At 44.7% G+C, this 23,973-nt stretch overlaps 1 protein-coding gene across 1 annotated transcript; it reads left to right on the forward strand.

Moving 5' to 3' along the window:
* The first annotated feature begins 9,960 nt into the window (after positions 1-9,960).
* Positions 9,961-23,973, forward strand: PGAP4 (post-GPI attachment to proteins GalNAc transferase 4). Its single transcript, XM_050913384.1, has 2 exons — positions 9,961-9,977; positions 22,308-23,973. The coding sequence occupies exon 2, from the start codon at positions 22,432-22,434 to the stop codon at positions 23,617-23,619; it is 1,188 nt and encodes a 395-aa protein (XP_050769341.1). The 5' UTR covers positions 9,961-9,977; positions 22,308-22,431; the 3' UTR covers positions 23,620-23,973.

Consider the following 23,973-nt stretch of genomic DNA (forward strand, 5'->3'; position numbering starts at 1 on the left):
AATGCAATCTGAAAAGCTCTGGACTACTAGTTAAAGAATCACAGAATCGTTGAGGCTGGAAGGGATCTCTGGAGATCAGCTGCTCAGTGCTCCTGAATAAAGCAGGGTCAGCCAGCGCAGGTTGCCAAGGGCCTTGTCCAGTCAGCTTTTGAGTATCTCCAGACATAGAAACTCGGTAATGTCGCTGGGCAACCTACCCCAGTACCTGATGACCCTCAGCATTAAAACAGTTTTTTCTTATGTTTGAACAGTATTTCTTGCAGTTCCCTAAAATATTATTTAGCAAAATAACAAATATCTCCTTAAAGGGTTTCCAAAACAAATATAGCTGCTAGCGATGGAAAACTAAACCAATTAGGTCTTCACTAGACATAAGGAGCATTCTTCTCCCATATTCACTGATGCTGTGCCAACTTGATCCGCAGATCTCTACCTCTAAACTAAATGAAACCCAGAAGTAAACAAAATGCAGACCATACAAGTAAGAATCATATTGTTCCATTTAAATCTATAATGGCATTTACACTTAAACTAAGGGTTACAAATTGAACCTGCCAGCTCTTATGTATGTGCTTTACTTGAGCAGTTCTACTGAAAGTAATAAGGCTACTGTATTTTTAAGATTAAGCTGGTACACTGCTTTGCCAAATCTTATCATTTAACAAGCATTTTAGCTTGGCATTGCCCTTCACCATATGCAAAATAATATAAAGATTATTTCTAAATGAGTTACTGAAACAGCACATATAGTGTTCCTGTAACCTGTCTTTTAACATAAGTATTAAATACATCTCAAAATTAAAAAATAAACAAAGACAACTTCCACTTAACCGTTTTCCTCCTTTTAGCAACAGAATTCAGTGGGTATTGAGTTTAGCTAGAATGACTAGGCCATTGGAGGGGGTGGAGGGAACAGCTGTCACTTAAAAACATCTGCTACCTATCAGTCCAGCGAGCCACCAGTGACTATTGCCTTTCACATTTTTTGTCCACAGACAAAATATTTCTTCCATTGCCTTTGGACACCATCCCTCACAGCTCTACCTCCCCCTCTCCCCACTACTCACTTCCTCACATACTGTACGCCAAGACCTGACCCACTAAGTTTTCATGACCACAGATCCTCTCTTTCCTTTAGGAACTCAACCTTACCCTCAGTTCCAGGCTATTCACATTCTTCTCCCCCCAAAAAGATCACACTAACTCATCAAAGATTGACTGTCCTCCCCTGTCAGGGACTCAGCTTCATCTTAATCCCCCTCTTATGGTTAAAATCCTCTTACACGGAGACCGAAATACACCTCCACCTGGCACTCCCCACACCTACCACTGGCCAAAAGTCATCTACTCTGACCACCATCAATGACCTGCAGAGAGCAAACTACCCCAGGCCTAATACTTAGCCACTCATCTACAACCCATGCCCACCAACCGCGTTTGAGCCCTTTCACACGCTCGTGGCACCTCTAGTCAAGCAACCTGTCAAAGCTCACCATTCGGCTTCCTACACACACCAGCCACTCTCTACACTTTCATTTTTTGTGTATAGAACCCACAGCTCTTTGGAGTTCCCCAAAAATCTCTCGTGACCACCCACTCAAATCCCAGACATGTCCCCCAGAGACACTGCCCCACACAGGGTACATAAACCTCCACATCGCCCACCAGAGACTTCTCTCCACACAGAGCAAGAAGCCCCCTCCAAACCGCCACTGAGTCCCCAAGCTCACATAGGGAGCCACTTCACCGATGCCCACAGACACTCAGGGACGTGCCCTACCTAACACCTCTTCCCGTCTTCCACGCCCAGTGGGGACCCCCACGCTCCTGCCACTGACCCCACGCACACCCGAGAGCCTCCCACGCCACCAACCACCACCCGCGCCCACAGCCGGACACTCCCACCGCGCACCTCCGGGCACTCCGGCACTGCTGCCCGGGCACCGAGAGCCCCCCACCCGCCGCTGCCTCGCGCGTACCTCTGGGCAGCCCCGCGCCGACCGCTGCTCCCCACGATACCCCCACACGTACTGTCCATTAGGCCCATCCCTTCCTTCACGGGTGTACAGTGCCTCTGCCCCCGAACCCCACCTTTCCCCCGCACCCCCCCTCCCGGCCCGCCCCTCCCCAAACACCCGGCCCGGCCCGGCCCGGCCCGGCCGCCCCACACACCCCATACGCGCCCCAAAACCAGCTGCCGCCTCCGCCACCACCTTCCTCCGGCCCACCGGAAGTCGCTGTCACCGCCGGCGGTCCAATCCCGTGTGTGGCTGAGCAGACGTCACGCAGCACCGCCCCTCGGCCGGCGCGATCGGCGGCTGCCCCTTCCGGCGGCCATTTCGCCCTCACCCGTCATGGACGCTCCTCGCCCTGCCGCTTGCCCTCGCTCGACATGGCCGCCGTTGCCATGGTGCCGCGGAGGCGCCTGACGCCAGCGCCCTTACCCGCACGAGAGATGGCTGCCGTCGCCCCGGCAGCCGCGGGAGGTGATGCCCGCTCGCCACACGCTCCTGCGGGCCCCGGGAGGATGCCGTGGGCTGGGCCTCCCGCCGGGGGCGGCCAGCGGGCCAGGGGTCGCGTAGCGGCTGCGGCGGCGGTCCCGTCCCGCGGAGGGGGTGTCCCCCAGCGACACCCGCCGGCCCGTGCTCCCGCGCGGTGCTCCGCGGGTACATACCAAGTGTATGTAAACTTCTGTAATGCAGGTAACATTTACATATGTAACACCCATAAAAATACACACACCGCGCAGGCCTAGCTCCAACTAAGACTGAAGTAATATTTTAGATAATGCAAGTTTAAAGTAAAATTTTAATATTTTAGGTTTAATGTCTTCATCACTGCCCATCGTTGTAGAAAAACTTGAAAACACCTAGAAACATCATCAGACTGACAGGGTTCCCTCTTTATTTATCAGTTTGAAGTAGATTTGTATCTCTTAAGCAGCTGCAAGCTTTCTGTGCAGGTGCTGGGGTTCTCTTTCTCCCATCTCCACAGCAGCTGTCTCCACTGGGAAACGCCAAAAAAGGTGCAGTCCCCACATTGCAAATCACTATATAATGGGCTGCTATGCCGAAGAGCAATAGACTAGCCTAGTAATACACTACAAGACTTCAGGCTGAGTTCCTGAAGGAAAAACAAAGCTTCCTCTATGATTTTTACTTTTTTTTTTTTCCTTTGCAGCTGCCAGAATGAGCTTGGCGAGCCAGTGAGCTGCTGCAGCTTTGTGAGCAAGCGTGAGAGCAGCTGGGATGGGGAAGTTGACCGGCTTGGTTGAAGTCTGTATCTACACAGCACGGCAGCACAAAATAAACTTCACATAACAGAACTGGAAAGGTGAGTACCTTGGGGCATTTTTAAAAAAGTTGCATTCAAACCTCTCCTAGTTAAAAAACACAACAACAAAAAATTGGCTAATGCGTTTTCCACCCACAGCGTTTCCTTGCAGCTGGAGACTCTGTAGCTGAGTAAGAAACGGTTGGTAAGCTGTTGATTCTCGGTGCAGCCAGTCCTTGACCAAAATGTTTGAAACCAAAAGGAGCTTTTTTGTTGAATCAAATGCACTCCAAATCAGGTCTTCAAGTAGGCATAGCTTTCAGTCCTTGTGTTTTCCCTGTCTTTGCTTTATACTTGGTTTTTCTCCCCTCTACATATTTTTTCTCAGGTGTTGATCCCATACAGACTAGCTTTACATCATCACAGCAAAACTGTAACTGAAATGGGGACAGTCACAACCTTTTATTTAATTTAGTGTCTGTGTCTTTTTTCTCTATACACCTTGGCATTTCCTCCACAGGGAAAGAAAAACCCCTTTCCTGCAAAGCGCTGTCATTTGTCTCTTGTACATTCTCTTCCATATCTGTCTCAATTGCTATCTTTTAGATAAGCATTCAGACTGATCTTTGAGGTGCTCTTTTAGACACTGCATACCGCATAGTGTTTGGGCGTGTCCTAAAGTGGGATTTAAAAGGGAAAGTCCTTGCAGCCAGCTAGATTGTAGTGCTTCAGGATACCTGTGTAGCTTTTCACACAGCCTGGAAACTCAAGGCACAAAGATTGCCATCCTCCTCCTCCTCCCCTCCATTACCACTCTGATTTTACGTAACTCCTGACAGTCATTTCCTCTGAGCACTGAGATGCTTGCTCCCCTCCAGCAGAAGGAATGTGCCATTCCCCTTAGTGGTGTTTATAGATTAACTGTCACGTCCTTGTGAATTGTTATGCACAGACAATACAGCAGACATGGAAAAAAATACAAGCATAAATATGAGCGCTAAGGAGAGAAAGAGGGGGAATATTAATACTTGAGATACTTTAGTGAAGAAACTGGGAGAGGCAAGCAATCTAATGTCAGTGAAGAGGAACTGAAGAGGATGTCCTGCACCAATTTGCAATTATTTAGAGTCTACTAGGAATGTGGCAGGTAGGGGTGCTTTTTCTTGAAACTGGCAGGTTCAACCACAGTCCTTCACTTGCAATTGCTCTAAGAGAGAGTTAAGCACATACTTCATTCAAAACTACAGCTGGTTAAGAATTTGAATGACTGAAGCACAGTTTCTTGGAGAGGATGTCCACTTGTTTTAGCATGAGCAGAGGGGAGACTGATATGAAGAAAAACACCAAAGACCCTGAAATGAAGTAAACGAAGTTGTGTAAGGAGCAGCCTACAGAGGAGACAATTTTGAGCTCATAGTGTTAGTGTGCTAAGGCTGTGACCACAAAAGGACACTCAGATTGACTGATTCTCCTTGTGTAAACACGACTTGCACAGCCTTGTGACCAGGGTTGCGCTGAGCATCACCCATTACCAGTTAATCTCTATTCCAAATCAAAAGGACCTACAAAACCTCAAATATTGGCTCTCCCTCAAGTCGTAAGAGTAGTAGCATATACCAAAGTTTGTTATGAAAGCCCAACACATTGGCTTGAAATACATCCTCTTCAGTAAGGCAGGATGTTGAGACACAGTGTTGGGAACTGTTCACACATTACCCAGATGTGTCTGGACAGGCAGCATGCAGATATGTAGTTAAATTTGGAAGTTTGGCACACCCAGGACGGTACCTAAAATGATCTTTCATCCAGCAGAACTGTGCAGCTTCCAAGAGGAATGGCCATATGGGAGATGGTGCAATAGCTGATCTCACTAAAATCTGTTAGTGAAACTCCCTCTGCCCTGGAGGGCAGAGAGAAATCCTCTCTTTTGCAAGAAAGGTTATGTGCCCTGGAGTCTGCTGAGGAAATACAAGAACACAGATTTATCCCAAAGACGGGAATGGAAGAGCTTTGGCCAGCCAGCTCCTGATGCAGTCAGTGGCAGATGGAGAACAGGATTGCAAGTTACATACACAAGGAAAGAGTTTGGACAAATGGACCTGAGGACTTGGGCCTCACAAGAAGCAGCTAGCCTAAGATAATGAGCTAGAAAAATGCCATCTTCAGGCCACCACTGTGAATGGGCAAAGCAAAGTAGTATCCACAACACTTAGGCAGACTAACTGCCCTAAAAGAGCTAACCGTACCCCAAATTAAATTGAGCAAAGCCCTTGCCGTAAATAATTCTGTAGATATAGTATCTTTTTGTGTCAGCACTCAAGTCAGCCTTTCATTTGCTAGGTTGTAAACTGGAACCACAGCAGTTAGGTCATGATAACCTGGTGCCAGTTATCACCGAAGAGCAGGTATGAAACACAGCCCTTAGTACTGTGGCAGGTTGCACATATGCTCAGAGCCTACCAGGTCAGATCATGTAGTTGACAGGAAAAGTAGGGAGTGTCTCAAAAAGGGGGAAAAAAAAAAAAAGGAAAATGCATGTTAGTGGAGCATACTTCCGAATAAAAGTGCCAGATCCTGTCATATGTGTGTGCAGGTCTTTGGCTTCAAAGCAAATGTAGCTCTTTCCTTGGAAGAACAACTACAATAAATAAATAAATAGGATGAAGGGCTTAGACTGAGCTTCCTAACCCCCTTAATTTCCTCCTATACTCGCTACAGACTCCAAGATGATTCCATCTTATTCTGCTATTTCGATCATTGGTGCTTTGAAGCAAAAATAGAAACACTACTGTCTTAAAAGACATCCCTTCCTTATTGGCTGATTTGTGTAAGGGGCACTTTCATGTTACCAAAATGTGATAAGCAATAAGAAAATTAATTTTTAAATCTGACCTTTGAAGCAAAAAGCTTCAGTCCTTGCTCAAAATTTGGTTCTTTAAGGTTTGTTCTAGTATCCCATCCTCTGGGCATGACTTCATCTTTACCTCGTTGTAGCTAAGGATGTGCTGTAAAAATAGAATAATTTTTGTTTTTCTCTCATAAATGTTGTGAAGTAGCTAATGTTGCTGTGGCATGAAATGGAATGAAAAGGTGATGCTGCAGTGTGCTGTGCTAGGTACACCAGTGGAACTGTATTTAATAACATCAGGGTACTGTACCTAATAATATCCATCCAATGCAGTGTGTACATCAGATCACACAGAAATATATCACTCTACAGGATCCTTGATCTATCCAACAATTCTTTATATTATTTAAGATGGTATCATTTTCTTGGCAGACAAGCTGACTAAAGAAAATGAACACACATAAAACTGTAGCCAATGCACTTGGACTAAGTGAGTTCTTGCTTTACTGTAAAAAGAAATTGTATTACTCTTTTTTTAAACTAAAATTAGTTCATTGTTGCTCATCTAAGTTCATCCTACAGCATACTAGAATACTGATGACACACATCTAGGAGGGGAGATACAAATCATATTTTGCCCACGTGTAGAAATGAAATTCCATTGTCATCTGACCAGAACTGACTTGGATAGAAATGTTTAAGTGGCTTTTATATTCTGCACAGAAATTCTCAATTACTTTTGTTTTGTCATATTACTTCCCTAATTCTCTTCCTCTTGTAGAGAAACACTTGATGCTGTAAGCTAAATGGAGAATACAGGTGTGAATGCAAAAGACAATTAAGTGGGTTTATTTTATGGAAATAATGAGGTCTGTAAAACATGCCTTACCGACTTCCCCTTCCTGTTTGGTAACTCACAAGGATGACCCCCCCATACTTTTTCGAAATACGAGCTTTGCATATGATCTAACTATATAGTTATAACAGTAGCTTTTGCTCAGCTCACTAAGTTGTAAATACGATCTTCTGTAATAAGCCAAAGACTGTTTGTCCACACCACTCACACTGGAAGTACCTGAAGAACCAGACAGCCCTGGAGATACAAAAAGGTAAATACTGGAAGCAGCTCAATTAAAAGTCAAGACCATAGAGAAGTGAAGTGCTCTCTCACTCTCTTGCTTACTCTCTTGACACCCAGAACATCCTGGCAGGCAGTCTAAGGAAAGAAGAAAGGAAAGACTCGGTCAGTGAGTAACCCAGACTGAGAAGTCTCAATGGGGATTACTAGCTATTGCCTTGCTGCCTCACTGCCCAGTTACAGTAATGATCATGAGAAATAAAAAGCCCAGCAAATGGAGCAGGAGCTTGAGTGTTTTCTATTTTTGCTGCTGGGCAGCATACCCCCTTAATTTGCTGTCTGTGCATGGAGGGTTCCTGTGAGCAATTGATTCTGGAAACAGTGCTATGAAGAGTTTCCTGAAAATGAGCCTATGTCCACTATCCATACTAGTAGATGCGCTTAAATTTTAAAGAGCTGCTCTTCAGAAATTGCTTTGTTTCTTGGTAAGCTCTATACTGTTGCACTATGAGACTGGAAAAGGAAAATGAAATTTATCTGAAAATATTAATTACTCATCAGCAGTGAAAATTACAGAATTTACGAAATAAACTCTAGAGAAATAACTTGCATCTTTATACTAGTAATTATAGCAGGTTATCCTTCTAGATCATGGACTAGTCACGGACTTTTATGTCCTTCTTCAAGTAAGGCCGGTGCCCCTAGTTGGCCTCCCAGGACTTGTCTAAACTTAAACATTCAAAAAAATGAATCTGAATGAATTAAAAATATGAACTAAATGTGAACTATTTTAGTCTCTGTGTTACATCCTGTATAGACACTATTATGTAGAATGAAAAAAGGTTAACATTTACTTTGCTTCTTTCACTTCCAAAGACCATTCAGCTAAACTGAATTAAAACCTCTTAAATTTCAAGTATTGCTGTCCCTTAGAGATTCGAAGCAGTTTTAAAATAGTCATAATTTGATACAATTTTCCTGACAGTCTTTGTGTAGTTAAAACCTTGTATGAGTGGTACCCAAACCTTCCAGCTAGACGGGCCATTTCTCTCATGCCACTAGCAGACCTTTAGTTCCAAAAGTGCACACCTAAAATTTGCAGTGAAAGAGAGCAGAGCAATTACTAATGCTCTGTGCTTCCCACACAGGCACAGAATTTGTTAGCAAAATGCGCCCAGCAACCATACAAAATAACTTTACTCCATTCTGCGAGGGAAAACTAAAAGCTTTCCGTCAGTCCCTGGAGGATAATTCCTGTCTGACCCTCAGTTTGGAAATCTTGTGTTTTGCCTCTTTACCCCATTCTCTTTTTTAGCATCTGCAATAAGTACACTGTTCCAGACTATTCTTCTATGTCGCAACACAGAGCAAGTAACTGAGAGCCAATGTATTTTAACAGATAGTTTGGAGAGCCAGTTGATTCTATTTCTAAATTAAAACATTTGTCCCTCTCTTTGAAATATTCTGTTTGTGGTCTGCAAGAGTCAGAATGTTAGAGCAAGACAGGTAGGAAGTTGGATCACCAGAGCATACACAACTAAACTGATTAAGATAGATCCATTTCTCTGAGTGCGATCACACTTGTGGTCCTTCTGAAATTCTGCCATCATTTAACATATTGCCACATTAGCTCACACTGGTATTTTTTTGCTATGAACAGCCCTACCTAATGATTTGATCAGAGAAGCAAAGGAAGCATAGAAAAAATTTGCATGTGCGTCCGTGTACAATACTCTCTAAAAAGAACTAGACTGCAATAGGTGTGTTTCTGTCATCTTCAGATGTGTGCAGCTTAGGTAGAAGAGATTACAGGAACAGTATTTAATAATGTATCTGCAAGATGAATTAGTTATTGGTATAAGCCTGAAAAGTCCGGAATGCAGTTGTATATAGGAGGTTGTATAGAGGGAAGGCCTGGGAAATACATGAAGAGTGCTTAGTCCTGAATAGATAACCAAATGCACAGACCAGGATGAAAAGGAGATCAAAATATTTCAGCCTTTTCAGAGAACATTAATGTACCCTAGACAGCTAAGCCAGCATGAACTGATCCCCTTTGGAGCTGTATTTCATCTCACTACTGTTGTCTGAAGTCAAACACAATAGCCCTGACATATGAGCTCACTGTGTCTCCAGTAAACAACAAAGGACTTTGAACACTTTTTGTCCCCAGTGATCAATACCAAGTCTAAAAGAAAAAAAAAAAGAGAAAGCCACTGTATGTAATTTGGTTATCATCAATATTGTATTCCTATTCAAAAGAGCCATCAGAAATGTCTGCTGCTTCTTAAAAAGCGGAATGTAAGCAGGAAATATTTATTGGTTTACTCTGTGGATTTTTTCCTATAAATACATAGCCAGGGAAGAAAAATATTTAAAAAGTTAGCTTTTGAAGTGAACAGCAGATACCTACAAAGAGAAGATACCTATTGTACAGCTGACGGTGCAGGAATAACCAGATAATTATTATCATCTGGTAGCTGAACGTAAAGGAGTAATACTGTCACTGCACTGGAGAACTTCTCAGAGTGTTTGTAGAAGAGGCACAGCCTTTGCAACTGACCAGGTTATATACATACTGGTACAACATGTTATGCTAAACATACTATTCATTCTTCCTGCTAGAATGCAATCGCTTTGGATTTTTTCCTAAGGACACCAGGCTTACAAAATCTTTTTTTTTTTCTTCTTTTTTTTCCTGGCTTTTCAGAGCTTCCTCCCTGTCCCTAATAAATTTTGAACACACTTGTCAAATTTCAGTGCAACTGGATGAAGGAGGTAAGTCTCAAATATGTTTGCTGCTATATACTTCATGCAGTCTCCTGTAGAGCAGAGAAACCCACATCTCCATCCCACTGAGCGAAAGCCTTCAACATACACTGAACAGGAACCTGTACGTCTGATTTGTTGGCTGGATAATTGGCACATGTAGCTCAAAATCAACTAGAGTATGCACACACTCACGCCCTTCCCTTCTGGTAAAAACATGAAGCAGTAGGACTACTGTGTGGGAGGAAAGCTAAGGAATCAGGAGGGGGCAAGGAACATGAGACAGGAGCTAAGGATATTTTGACAGTGATGCATAGGGCACAAATGACACAACTCCATAAGAAACGAGGCTTCTCAATTCAGCAGCCCCGGAGACCGGGAATTTCTGCTGTGCTGCTTTCCACAGTGTGCAAGCATCTAAACATCACCAGCCTAGCTTGTCCTGCTTCTAACACTCATGTTTATGAAAAGCAGGAGCTGTACCTGATCTCAAGCAAAGCAAAAGAAAATATTAGCTCCATTCCCTTGTACAAATGCTTGGTGCCGTGAGAGCTGTTACAGTGGGTGGCAGAGGGGAAGGCTGCTTTGGCAACAGAAAATACTCAGATCTGAATGGCTGGGCTGAACCTCCCCTACTTGGATCTAGTTCTCACCACAGGATTTTTTCAGATTATGATTTTAAATTATTGTCCTGTTATTGTACAGGCTGAATAATTTCAGAAGTAACTATTTCTTCTGAGCATTTCAGGTTGCAGTTAGGTTATTGCATGAGCGGTTGTGTCACCAAATGTTCTTCTCTGCTTTCCAGACCCCTCCCTGCTGTGCTGACATAGTCATTTGGCATGGGGAACTGAAGAGATGAAGTGATACGGCTAAGAAATAATCCATCATAAAAAAGGTTTATTTTTCAGCCAGATCAGTCTCCCTTATGCTAGTGCACAGCAGGAGACAGCACTGTGGTAAGAATGAGTAGTCAGGGATGACAGGCTGTTGTTTAAACTGTGCCACTGCCCTAAAATCACTTGTCACTTTTCTCCCTCAGTCTTTTGGGTCTAGCAGAAGCTGTTTTAAAGAAATAAGTGTTTAAGGATGAAAGTCAAGTGTTCCCTGAAAAGCAGGCAAGTGAGCAAAGTGGGAGCAGAGAAGACTATACAGAAAGGCTCCTCACAAAATTACAATTACCTAAATATTTATTCCCAAAGAAAAGGCCTTCTGGCCCATTCCTTTTAATTTATTACCGCCAAATTGTTCTGCTGGCTGAAACCCCATCTGAAATGTAATACTGGGTGCAGTGTGACATGTGTTTCTGCTGACGTCACTCAATAGTCACTCTCCCACACACATACTGACACAGAAGCAGAAAAAAAAATATTTTTTGTTTCTCACAAATTCTGCAACTCTAATCCTGGGAGGAACATGCTGATGGGCCTCACAGGAATGTATAATCTCTTTCCCACCTCCAGTACTCTCATATACCCTTTTGCCTCTGTTCTGTTCCAGGATCTATTGTGTTTCTAGTGCATCAATATTTGCAGGCGTGAGAACATTCAAGTGGAATGTGGAGTATAAATCACTGTCATTAAAAACTGGTAGAAAAAGAGGCCGAGGTGGTCAGCAAAGAAGGATTTTGGAAAGCAAATCACCTGAGAAACTATTCTTTCTTCTATTATTTTCAGAGAGTAATGTGCATCTAGGTAAACCTGTGGACCTTTCAGCATGCCTCACCTTTTCCTAGGAGAGCAAGCCACTATAGGAACCCAAATGGGATGCTTGATTGTGTTATTATTATGAGCATTGCTGTTCCTCTGGCTTTTTCCCCCTTCATCCACATTGTCTCTGCAAAAAGAAGCCTTAGCTGAGGGATAGCTCTTGCCAGTTGTAAGAAGTAAGGATCACAGGCATGCATAACTGAGTTCCCTTGTTCATAATGCTTATTAGAGGGAATATTATAAATTGATATGTTTAAAAACCAGAAACATGCATCATGCTAGAAGCTTCTGATCACAGGACTGGGGTCTAGCAAAATTCTAGCTGTGCTTAACAGAACATAGCGTTTTACTGAAACAGTGTGAGGGATTTTTTCTTTTTTTTCTTGTTGGTTTTTTTTCAGATTTTTCCTAGAAGTGATAGATCAGAGCCTGAAATTTAGCCTAAATATATGCACTCACTTTTTCTGGAGCTGCAGGCACAAAACTAAGGAGTTCTTACAATGAAAGACAGAAAACTTTCTCTGAGGCATATTTCAGATAATTGTAGTTAGAAACAATTTGTATAATTAAGTATTATGGTCACAGGGCTGAAAGGTATGTGTGTAGAAGAACAGGGAAATGGAAGACAGAGAAAAGGGGGAGGGGGAATGAAGAGGTCAGAGGCACCCTTGGGTCAGTTTGGTATGATTTTTGGATCCTGAACAGCCTGATACAAATTTTGGTGTAGCTGATGAGCCTCCCCACTTCAATGAATACATCTGTAATGAACTCATTACAGATTAATACAGTGAAAGCTTAGCATTTCGACATAATCATGGTTGACATACACATAAAACACTCTGCTGGTAACTCCAGCACTGAGTTTGCACTTGAGCATGCGGGGCGTGATCTTTCTCTCCACGAAGTAAGGCATGGTGATTTGGACAGCTGGCAAAGGGCTCCGCGTGGGGTGCAGAGCTGGAGTCCAGAAAATAAACCAGCTACCGACTAGGGAGGGATGGGAGCCATGCAGAAAGAGCAAGACGGGGCAGTGCCGCAAAGGCGTGGCCATAGGAGCCGGTAAATACACCTGACACATGCCTGGAGTACATTTGAAATCCTGGCTATGGAAGGGTGTCGGGGAGCTTTGTGCAGCCGTAGAGGACCGCAGGGCTCTGCAGCACTACCCGGGCCGGCGTTTCGCTGCCGCCGATGGAGCATTCGGGGACCACCGAGCAGGAATAAGGGACTCCGGCTGCGCTGCGATCTCTGTCCCGGGAGTCCTTCTGGGGTTCAGGCAGTTCGCCTTTTGCTTCTTAACCTGCTTTCACCGACCTGCCCCCTCTCTGTTTTTCTGTTTCTCACTCTTGTCGGCTCCCCTTCCCCTCCTTCCGAGCATCTCTGTGCTGGCGTAGTCACATGTTTAGGCTTCGATGCCTTTAATCCCACCCTCACCGCCCGAGAGGGAGGAGAAAAATTTGCGGGAGCGAAGTGAGCCACAAGCAGAGTGGCGAGATAAAACAGAGAGCGGAGCTGCATGGGCCGCCGCCGCCGGCGGAGGCGGAGAGCCCGCGGTGCCGGCGGCGGGGAGAAGGCGAGCGGAGGTGCCGGCTCTGCGGGGAGCCCGGCTCTCCCGCAGGCTGCAGGACGCCTCCTGATGCGCGGGGCGAGGCTGCCGAGCAGGAAAGGGTAAATCTCTCCGTGTGGCTCGGGCTGTCCCAGGGGGGCTGGTTCTCGCTTCTGCTGCGGGGACTGCGGGGAGAGGGGGCCGTCCTCACCCGGCGTGGCTTTGGGGACCGCCCGGGGAAGGCGCTCCGCCGGCGGCGCGGGGCGGAGGGGGGCGGCGGGCGTTTCTGTCCCGCCGGCTGCACCGAGCCTTGGGGGAGCTGGGCGAGGGGAGGCACGAAGTTACTGACTCATTAGCAGTGGAGAAGGGCATGCTTTCCGAGAACCATCTGGGCTTAGCTGCTGTAGCTGAGGTACCCGAGCGAGGGGGGAAGTGGAAAGCCTCCAGGGAACGAGGAAATGTCTTGTGCTTGCTCTGAGGATGTGACTATACATGGTGATGAGCAGAAGAGAGGGTGGCCAGAGCCTGGCTGGCTCTAAAGAAATAGTCCTTCCGTTGGGGAAGATGAATGAAACTCTTTTAACGAAACAAGAAAAACCAGCCAGTTTCCACCCTGTGCTTGGTGCCACCCAAAGGAGCCCTCGGCCAAGGTAAAAGCATGGCCAGAATTTGTCTGGTCAAAAGTCCCGGCAAGGGGGCTGAGGACTGGGCACACTGAAAGACCATCTGTGTCTCTGCTGTTTTGCAAGGAGGGGACAGAGTGGAGGGGGGACCAGCTTTTCTTATCTAAAGCCCTCTCCTCTTTGACCATCATCCCTAAGGTAACTGCTATTAATCCCAGTGCTTTAAGGGTCACCTTGTGCTACCTGGCAGGTCTCCCAAAGGGAAAGAGGGGCACCTAAGAAACCTAAGGGGGGATCACTGACATTTAAAATCATAGGCTGTGGAGGAAATTTGCAGCTGTGCTGATGGTGCAGCAAAACATGAAACTATACCAATGTGCACTACAGGTTCATAGGCTGGCTTGCTCTCATATAGTCACAGAGAAAATCATTTTATGTACAACCAATGGGCTGCCATAAAGGCACACCAGGTTCAGCAAGCATTTGCCAGCACAAAAACCAGGAGAAATACCCTCCTGCATGTGTGAAATCTGCTGCTTTCTTGTCTGTCTAACAAGGGCAATACTAATTATATAACAGACTATTTTTCAGCTACTGTATTTATCCCATTTTCTTCCCTTGGGGCTCAGACAGATCACCAGTATCCCCCAGAACCAGGGCATCCCATTTACCATGCCTTTCTATGCAGGATAAATAGTCTGTTTCATACATTGGCGGGGGAGGGGAGGAAGACTGTATTCCTCAGACACAAGTGGTGAATACAGAGAAAGTCAGTAGTACTGTTTAACATTGTTAGACAGTGTCTCTTAAAAGAGGAATGCATTTTATCAATATGACTAAACATTTTTTCTTTCAAACAGGTTAGAATCACAATATTCTGGTTGTCTCCTGGTACAGTTTTGCATTTTTATTGTTACATAGACCTATCCCAACTGGAAACTTGCACCCTTATCCTCAAAGGCTTTTGCTCACAAAAATAATACCCTATTTCCTTATTACTGTGTTTTATTCTTTACAGTCATAAATGAACAACAGTAAAGCTGCAACATTTTCTGCATTAGCAGCCATCACCACATCTGTTTCCTTTTCTTTCCCTCTCCCCCCATTCATATACCCACACCCCCAGCCCTGCTATCAGAGGTGAATTATTAAGAGAAGTCATCATTGTGGGATTAACTAAAAGGTTTTATTAATGATTAAATGATGATCAAATGACAATTAATCAATGAATGATAATTAAATGACAATTGAATTATGATTAAGCAATAATTTAATGATAATCAGTGGTTTGACAATGATTTAACAATAATTAATTGACAATTAAGCTGTAATGAAATGGTAATTGAATGATGATCTAATTGACGATTTCAACAATGAATTAAATGATGATTAGACGGCAGTCAAACACTCTGCTACTTAAGCTATAGCTGGATATATAAATGTCGCTAGCATACAATATACTTGTAGGCCTAATGTAAAATGTGCTTACCTCATTATAGATGCCGGATAAGGGGTCTCTCAGCTTCGAAGAGTAACCTTGAGAGGTGTCCCTGCTCAAGGGGAGATCACCACCATGCAGCCTGCAGCCATACAGGAGAGCTCAATGGGCTCAGGAGGGCTACAGATATCTATAGCGTAAAGTGATGACTCCTAGTCAAACCCCCCTTTGGTGTATGTGCAGGAGTGCAGCTGTAGCAGTTGTAGTTTTGTCCAGTCCCAGCTCAGGCTGGTACTGTTCGCTCCTGGTAAGACGTGGCCTAGAATCCTTAGTTCCTGAGAAGGTATGGCCTAGCACAGTTCTCACGGTTTGCACAGCAGGGCTGGTGATGCCTGAACCAAAGTGCTGCTCCCTCAGTCAGAGTGGGTGCACCCGTCACACCTACCCAAGTCACAGATACTCGGGGAACTAATTTAATCTGCATATTGCTCTTTCAGAGACTGTGAAGTGGCTGGTTTCCTAGCAAGCCCTGAGGGCACAACTGTGTATAGAAATTTAATAGAAGTAGTTATTCTGCAATAGCTGCGCTGGGATACCTCATTTCTGCTGCTCTGGAATAGCTCCTTCTGGACAGACTTCTCCAAGACCAAGAATTCTTCTTCCTCATCTGTTCAGATTGCTTTAATTTGCGAAGAGTTGCTCTTACTTCAACATACCACGTTTAGTAGCTGTTTTTCAATAGCTATTCTAGATAATTTACCTGTGTGGATTACCAGTATGGTTGAACTATAAAATGCCAGTTGTTCATGACAACAAAATCAGGCTGATATGTTATATATCTGGGAAAAACAGATTCCCTCCTATCTTTTATATTCTTAAGCTGAAGATCCACTAAGGTAGAAATTTCCTCTTGCTATATTTGTGTACATTATCTTGCATGCAGGGGCCCTGGTCTTACTTCCCCAAAAGACTGTGACACAAGGACTTAAAATACAAATTATCTATAGCATCTCTGATGAGTCAATGCACATTTAGCTTGAGATTCCAAGAGCCAGACAGCAGAAGGTAATACCTGGTGCCATTATTAGCAGCAGCTTTGTTTAATATCATCTTTCTTTTTTTTTAACAAATAGGGATGTAAATTTTATTCTAAAGCACAAGTGGGCTCAAACCAAAAGCCACATTTAAGATTTTGGAGGGCTCCAGGCAGATCTCTGAAAATACGCAGCAGTTTTTACACAGATCGTTATCAAATGCTCTAACAACATATCTTTTTTATTTTTTCTTACCTCTGGCACAAAAGAAAGAGTAAGTTCAGACAGATACAGATTGCATAACTAACTTGAAAGCCACGTAAACCTTTGGTGTCATCTTCTAAAAGACAGCTCCTTGCAAAACTCCTTGCCTTAAGTCTCTGTGTTAAGCAATTATCTTGCGGAACTCTCTTCTCCAGGCTGCTTTCCACTCCCACTTGATCGGAATACTGGCTTTATTGCTTGATAGCAACAGGGAAGAGCATTGCTTTCCCATGACGTTGCATAGCAGGGCAGGAGCCAGGTCAAAGTCAGCAGGTGTTGAGAATGGGCTCCCTTCAGATTTATGTGGCAGAGGAAAATTAATATACATGAGAAGCAAGGCAGAAGTTGGGGAAGTAACTGTAATTACTATGTATTCAGTTCAGAGCCTGTTTCACTGGTGGCATAGTTTTACCTTCTTAGTTCAAGGGAAAAGGAGAAAGTATGTTCTAGCTGCCACATCCATGTACCTTGCCTCTTAGTTCAGTAGCTCTCAAACTGTGCTCCCTGGATTTCTAGGGATTTATGAAAAACCTGTAAAAGTTAACTACAGTTAAATGAGAAAAGCAGACCAGCCTATCAGTAAATTTACATTCAAGATGCAATTCTGCGGTTTCTGGGGTTTCCTAACTGGACAGGGTTACTCCCTGTGTATCTGTGCATTTTCACTTTTCTAATAGTGCTTAAATTCCATATCCTTGGACAGAAAAAGTTTCTATGTTTATTGACAGGCTCTGAGGAATGGCAGATCAAAATAGACAGCTGTACCATTGATTTCTACCTCTTACACCATGTAAGTCCTGCAAAGGGCCAAGTTCAAACCCCTCCACCTCCCCAGCCACTTCTCTTACACTTCAAGCTATCATTAACCTGTTAGACTGTAGCAGCGTTATGCCTTTCGTACATAGACCATAAGAAACAAAAAATAAAGTTCTAAGAGAACTGACAGATCAAGAACGTCACCAGCAGCCCTGGTCTTTGCCATAGCAGGAAGCACTTCAGGTGAAAGTTAAATGAAACAGCCTGGCTTATTTGACATTCATTGTCTAGAAACAACATAATGATGACTGCTTTAAGCAGTGCTTGAAGTAGAAGAGGTAAGAGAGATACTTGGTACCTGCTAGTAAAATACAATCAAAGAACAACTGCTGAGTACCATTAAGATTCTGCTAAATGTTTTTAGAAGCACAGCTCTTGCCAGGATGGTTTGTATTTTCTAGGGAGCCCAGCTCCCAGTTTGGCATCTAAGTGTAATGGTCAGATCTGTGAATGCTTGGCTTCTACTGGACAGTGCTGTTTTCAAGGCGAGCCTGAACACATTGCAGAAATATTATCTGGCACCTGACCTACTAAGAGCTGTCAGAAAACAAGAAGAATTGCAGATGAGAAAAGCTGGCCATCTGGTCCAGTAATAGGGATCAGCTCATGGTAGGACCTCGGGTTTCAGAAGCTGAGGATATCTGTACACAACAGTCAGCTGTCAGCACGCATATATGAAACAGAAGGAGATCTATATAGCTCCTTATTACTTTGTGAAGCTTGCATCAGTTTCCTCAGATTAAAGCAGGACTGTTTGCTGGTGCACTAACAATATCACAGCCAAGGCAAAGCTCTTATCTCTGCCAGAGAGGGTTAATTAGTAGAGGAGTTTGGTCCTGAGGTTGCAGCTTGTCCGCACAATATTAGGTTGGGGCGTAGAAGTGTTTTTCGCACAAAGGTTTCAACTTGGGATGCCACTATAGGATCAACACACCAGTCAAAGCTACCACTTGTGTGAACACCGTTACTACTACCACCATTGTGGCTGAGGTGGGGACTGTAACAGCTGGCCTTCCCATGACATTTTCTGAGAGCCTACCTTTGTTTCCCAGAGAGATGGCTCTATGGCTTCTGACCACATGACTTCATCCAGCTGTTTTTATGTTAGGAAAGGAATGGCTTTTCCCATTGACACTGAAAAGAAGTGCAGTTAGGCAAAAAGGAATCATTTAATATTGTAATCATAAAGGAATAATTATGGCCTTGTCTCACAGAGCAGGCAGTAGAAGACAGATGCTCTCTCTCACATTAGCTATCCAGGAGCCTCCTAAAATTTCGCAGCTTTGAAACACATAGGAAGCTTTGTTCCAGGAACACCTGCCTGCAGGAATACCTCTGTAGAGAGGAGTTTGGAGTGGACAGAAAATCAGCTTTCTCTTTTAAAGCACTAGCACAGCAGACAGTATTCTGCACCCCAAAGAGGATGTTACTCATTTTTCTACTCTTCCTCAGTGTGTGCAGAGGTAACTTTTTCCTGAACAGTATAATTCAGCCAAGTAATCCGGGGACTAATGAAGATGGCAATGTAGATTTGGAACCAGGTGAACAAGCTGTTTCTGGAAGGAATCTTCATCATGAAAATCCAAGAAAAGAAACAAGCCAAATATATAGCTTTATATCACCACAGCTTCTAAACGTGTTGAAGCAATGGCTCAGTTCTACACAGAACATATATAAAAGTGGCCTCCACTGCAAGTATTTACATGGTTGCAAAGTAGTTACTATTCAGGATTCATGCAGTTTTTTTAAAGCACTATAAAATCCAATTCTGATTCTTGTTTTTCTCCTCAGACTTCATTTTTGTGTCAGAAATGCCACTTAAATACTTAAAGAAGAACAAACAAGATTTTTTTTTCCCTGAAAAGGGAAAAAAGTGAAAGTGACAGTACCAACAGCTTCTGAAAACAGAATAGCTTCTGTAAAGTCAGAACCATCCTAATGACTAGAAAACAGCCTGACCAGAAACTGTGGACTCAAGTCCTGCAGATTAAGATCAAACTTCACCTCTGTAGAAGCAAGAAATTTCTATCTAGATTTGGATCTCTCAGGTTCCCAGTGTTACAGCCAAAAAGTGGGGAGGAGGTCAGTGCCTCACCTCTTTTCTAGATCCTTCAGCTTGTTTTTGGCATGAACTAGAGTATTTGACCCACTTGAATATGCTCCTGACCATTTTTAGCATCTGTGGTTATTCCACTAGCCAGTGAAAACAGCCTTTTCCTCTGCAAATAAACTGATAAAGAGCATGGCAGTCAATGTGAGTGCTAACGGCCCAGGCAGCAGAGGAAGATTTGGAGAGAAGCAGAAGTGCCTATTTGATGGTTGTTTTCCTTGAGGTGTTCTGAGTTGCAAAACCACAATAAGAGCTCTAAGACCTTGAGTTGTGTTACTGATGAGGTGATGCCAGGGTAAGTCAGAAACGCTTGTGAATATGACACTGTGACCTGCATGGATGGCTTCCAGTCCTACGTGCTTTTTCAGAGCTAGCTACTTCCTTGCATGAAGCGAGGAGATACCTCCTGAGAGGGTGGTGGTTACCTGCACCACCGTACCTACCCTTTCGTGTGCCAGGAGCTGGGACACCAGTAGGTGGAGTCCCAGCACAACTTTCCCAGCATGCAGGGCCGGTGGAGAACGGACCGGCAGGCTGCAGACTCAAAGGGAGTCCACCCGCAGGGACCTGGGAGTACCTTCTCGTGGTGCAGGTGAGCCTCACCCTTGAACAACACGGGCTGCAGAAGAGCAAGACCCGAGGCAAGCTTCCCTCTGATTCATCTCGTGAGGCTGCAGCCCCCAGAGCTCAGCTGGCCACCAGCCAGCTGTTCCTGCTGCGGCAGGGAAGACACGACACCTATTTCTCCCTTGTCAGTAGAAGATGGTATGAGGGAGGAGCCCTCTTGCTTGCGTGGGGATTATTAATGCTTCAGTGTACTCCCCGAGAACTAAACCACCTTCTAGCTTTTCTTCATGTCCTTTCCCACTGTGGTCCTCACTTTCAAGTTTGGAGGCTGGCTCAGCGACAGTGCCAACAATGCTGCTCGCATCAAGAGGAGGCTCAAAAGTGTGAGCTGTAATGATTCTGCATTTGTGTGTTCCCGTAATGTTTGTGACTGGTTAGCAGAAAATGAGAAAAAGGAAGGCCCTGGGTTTTGGATGAATGAATGCATTTAAATGCCGGGTCTTTGCAACTGATGGATTTCAGGTCTTCAGGTCCTGAGTCCTCATGGCTTGGATCTGGTGGCTGAAATGCAGCCATCACCTTTAAGGCCTTTACAAGGTCCACTGATGCAATACAATGCAGTGTCTGTGAAACAGGACTGTGTAACCAGAAAGAAAAAAAAAAAAGCTATATGGGAAGACACTGCAGATTCTCATGCATCCCTGTGTAAATTTATTTCTATTTAATTACACTAAATCTTTGAAGTCTTGTGGTTTTGTGAATCATAAGATAGCACAACACTGATGCCACAGTCTATCCAAGGATGGTTTGAGATCTTACAGCATGAAGTGCCTGGTCTCTAACAAACATTTGGAATAACTCCTGTATATTTTCCATTGATCTTAGTAAAAGGCCTTTCATATAAGATCATCAGATTCCCATATGGCAATAGGAAGCAGTTCTCTTAATGGTAAATATAGCAAATCTGTGACTACAGTAATGAAGGCAGTTTTGAAGTAGTCCCAGAATTAGACCCTGCCCAGTGTCCTCTGAGTCATTTCTTCTACATGGTCCATTCTTCTGGAGACAGAGAAGAAAAGCTACAGCCCTGATTTCTTTCCATCCACACAGCATTGCTTAGGCTGCTTCAGACAACAGTGCAGAGAAGGAAAAAGGGTAACATTTTGGTCTGGGAGCACCATTTGATGATCAGAACTTGGTGAAGGCAGAAGGTTAAAAATGGGAGAAACTCTCCACTGAATGGCGCACAGTCAGTCAGCTGGGGGGGGAGATGAATAACTCAGTTCATAAGGAGAGGAAATGGAAAGTAAAAGGGAGAGTCAAACTGCAGATTAAAAAGGGAAAATACTGGCGCATGAGAATTCATCTGAACAGCCTAATTGCCCCGATTTTGTGTAAGCTTCTGACAGCCAGGCTGTTAGGTGTTTGTGGCAGCCCACAAGAGAAAGAGAACAGAAAAGCCACATATGGCAAAATCTCATTTTTGTGAAGGTGGATGTTTGCTTAAAGGGGGTGTGTGTGTACAAAAAAAATATATATTTTTATATAATTTTTTCAGTTTGAAATTAAAGGCATATAATTTTAAATTACAAACTTTTAAATAACAAATGTGAGTCAATGGCTCAATTGCAACTTGTTAATCTTGCTGTGACTGTGTATTTCACAGGGTCTAGAGAGGAGGAGACCTGTGAGAGAGACACACACATTACACTTAGCGTACACATGCCCTTAGTGAAGTAAATTGGTATCTTTGTTATCTTGCTTCACAGTCTGGGGAGTAAAGTGAAAAAGCATGCGTTTGGAAGTGTGTGAGCAACAGAAGGGAAGCATGTGTCATTCCACAGAGGTAAAAGTTGGTCTCTCAAGTATGTACTAGGCTAAGATACAAGAGATCTGGCTTTGGTTCTTGGCTGTGACCCAAGTCTTACTATGTCACTGTGACCAGATAGTGGTATCTAAGTCAAACACAACAAAGTCCTATCTAGCTAAGTCAGATCCGAGCTGCTACCTGCTGAAAAGGCCTTAGGGGCACTTTGCTGGAAACTAAGTTTGGCTCATCTTTCCTCAACCTCACACAACAATTCTGTGATGCCCCCACCACAAGGGACTCCTCAGGGGCCTTTTATTTTGGCTTATTCAGTGACTAGCCCTCAGCTTTCCATTTTCTCAAATCACAGTCTTCCCACTCTGACAGTTCCTATTTCATTAACCATCTTTTTTCTTCCTCTCTAGGCTTAGACAAATTGTGCAGGTTTGGCAGCCACTGCCCCAGTGCTACCTTGCAATCCAGGAAGGATGCATGGGAAGTGAAGGAAAGAGGGCATGAATAGAGCAGGGGTGTCCTTCTGCAGCAGTCATGTTACACCAAGCCTGGCAGCTCTATGGGAGGTGGTGCCGTTGGTCCAGTCCTTTTATCCATCTCCTCACACTGACTGTGGTGACATTCGGTGTGCTCGCACCTTTGATTTGCCACCGGCTCCTCCACTCTTACTTCTATTTGCGGCACTGGCACCTGAATCCCATGAGCCAGGAGTTCCTGGAGCAGAACCAGCAGGAGGGCCAGGCTGCCCTCCATTACTTTGAGAAGCTGCAGATACCAAACGCCTCCAAGGCCTCTGGCAGTGACGCCTTCCAGCCCTTGCTGCTGGTCACCATTATCACTGTGCAGAGGCGGAATGATTTCCACTATGTCTTGCAAGTGGCCTCCCGCTTCCACCGCCTCCTCCAGAAATGTGGTGCACGTTGCCGGAGCCACCGCATCCTCCTCTGTAATGTGGAGTCAGACCCCAGAAGCCATCAGGATGTCAGGCTGCTGAGCAGCTTCTTTCCTATGGTCAGTCGTGACAAAACTGGTGAGAACCCTGACCCCAGAGTGAACCAGTTTGAGAAGGAGAAGCAGGACTACGTGTTCTGCCTTGAGCAGTCACTGTTGGCGTACAACCCAGAATACATCCTCATAGTGGAAGATGATGCTGTGCCAGAGGAGGAGATATTCGCCGTCTTGCAGCACCTCTTGTTGGCCCGGTTCTCCAAACCATACCTCAGAGACGCACTCTACTTCAAGCTTTACCATCCCGAGAGGCTTCAGCGCTACTTTAACCCCGAACCCATGAGAATCCTTGAGTGGCTAGGCCTGGGCATGTTTCTGGGGCCTGTGCTGAACTGTGTGTACTCCTGGGCAACTGGGCGTCCCAGCCTCAGCTGGCCCATTGTCTTGTTCTTTGCTTTGTACAGTATGGCTTTGTCAGAGCTGGTGGGACGGCATTACATGCTGGAGCTGCGCCGGCTGGCCCCCATGCTGTATAATATCGTGCCGGTCACTGAGTGCTGCACACCTGCCATGCTCTTCTCTGCTCCATCTGCCCACCGTGCCTTAGGTTACCTGAAGGGGCTGCACTGCCGCCAGGGTTTTGCTAAGGATATTGCCCTCTACTCGCTGCTGCGTACTAAGGGGGAGAACGCCTACGTGGTGGAACCCAACCTGGTCCGGCATGTGGGAATGTATTCCAGCCTTCGGCTAAATGACAACCCGAAACTGCTGTGATCTGTTCATGCCTTTCCAGACACAAAGCCCAGAGAAGTTGCCACTGGGCAGGGAGACAGTGTGCAAACTCAGATGTTGTGCTGCTCGCACCGGGCATCCTGTGCCTCCAGGTGGACAAAGAACAACTCTCTTTGAAAAAAAAAGTTTCTTAAAAAATAAACTTATGTACACGCAGACCCTACTTAATATATACTTGGAACTAATCACCGTGCACCATGTGGGAGGGGAGTGGAGGATTCCAGCTGAGGGTGTGAATTGTCTGCTCTCCTTAATCATTCTTAGGGAAAAGCTCTCACACCAATACAAACAGCTATACTGCCTACTCTGCTTTACGTTGGTTACAGAAATCCTCAC

This window comes from Gymnogyps californianus, chromosome Z, assembly GCF_018139145.2.
Source record: "Gymnogyps californianus isolate 813 chromosome Z, ASM1813914v2, whole genome shotgun sequence".
Lineage (NCBI taxonomy): Eukaryota > Metazoa > Chordata > Aves > Accipitriformes > Cathartidae > Gymnogyps > Gymnogyps californianus.

Coding starts and splice junctions, on each gene's coding strand:
- PGAP4 (XM_050913384.1), top strand. CDS start 22,432: ATGTTACACCAAGCCTGGCAGCTCTATGGGAGGTGGTGCCGTTGGTCC.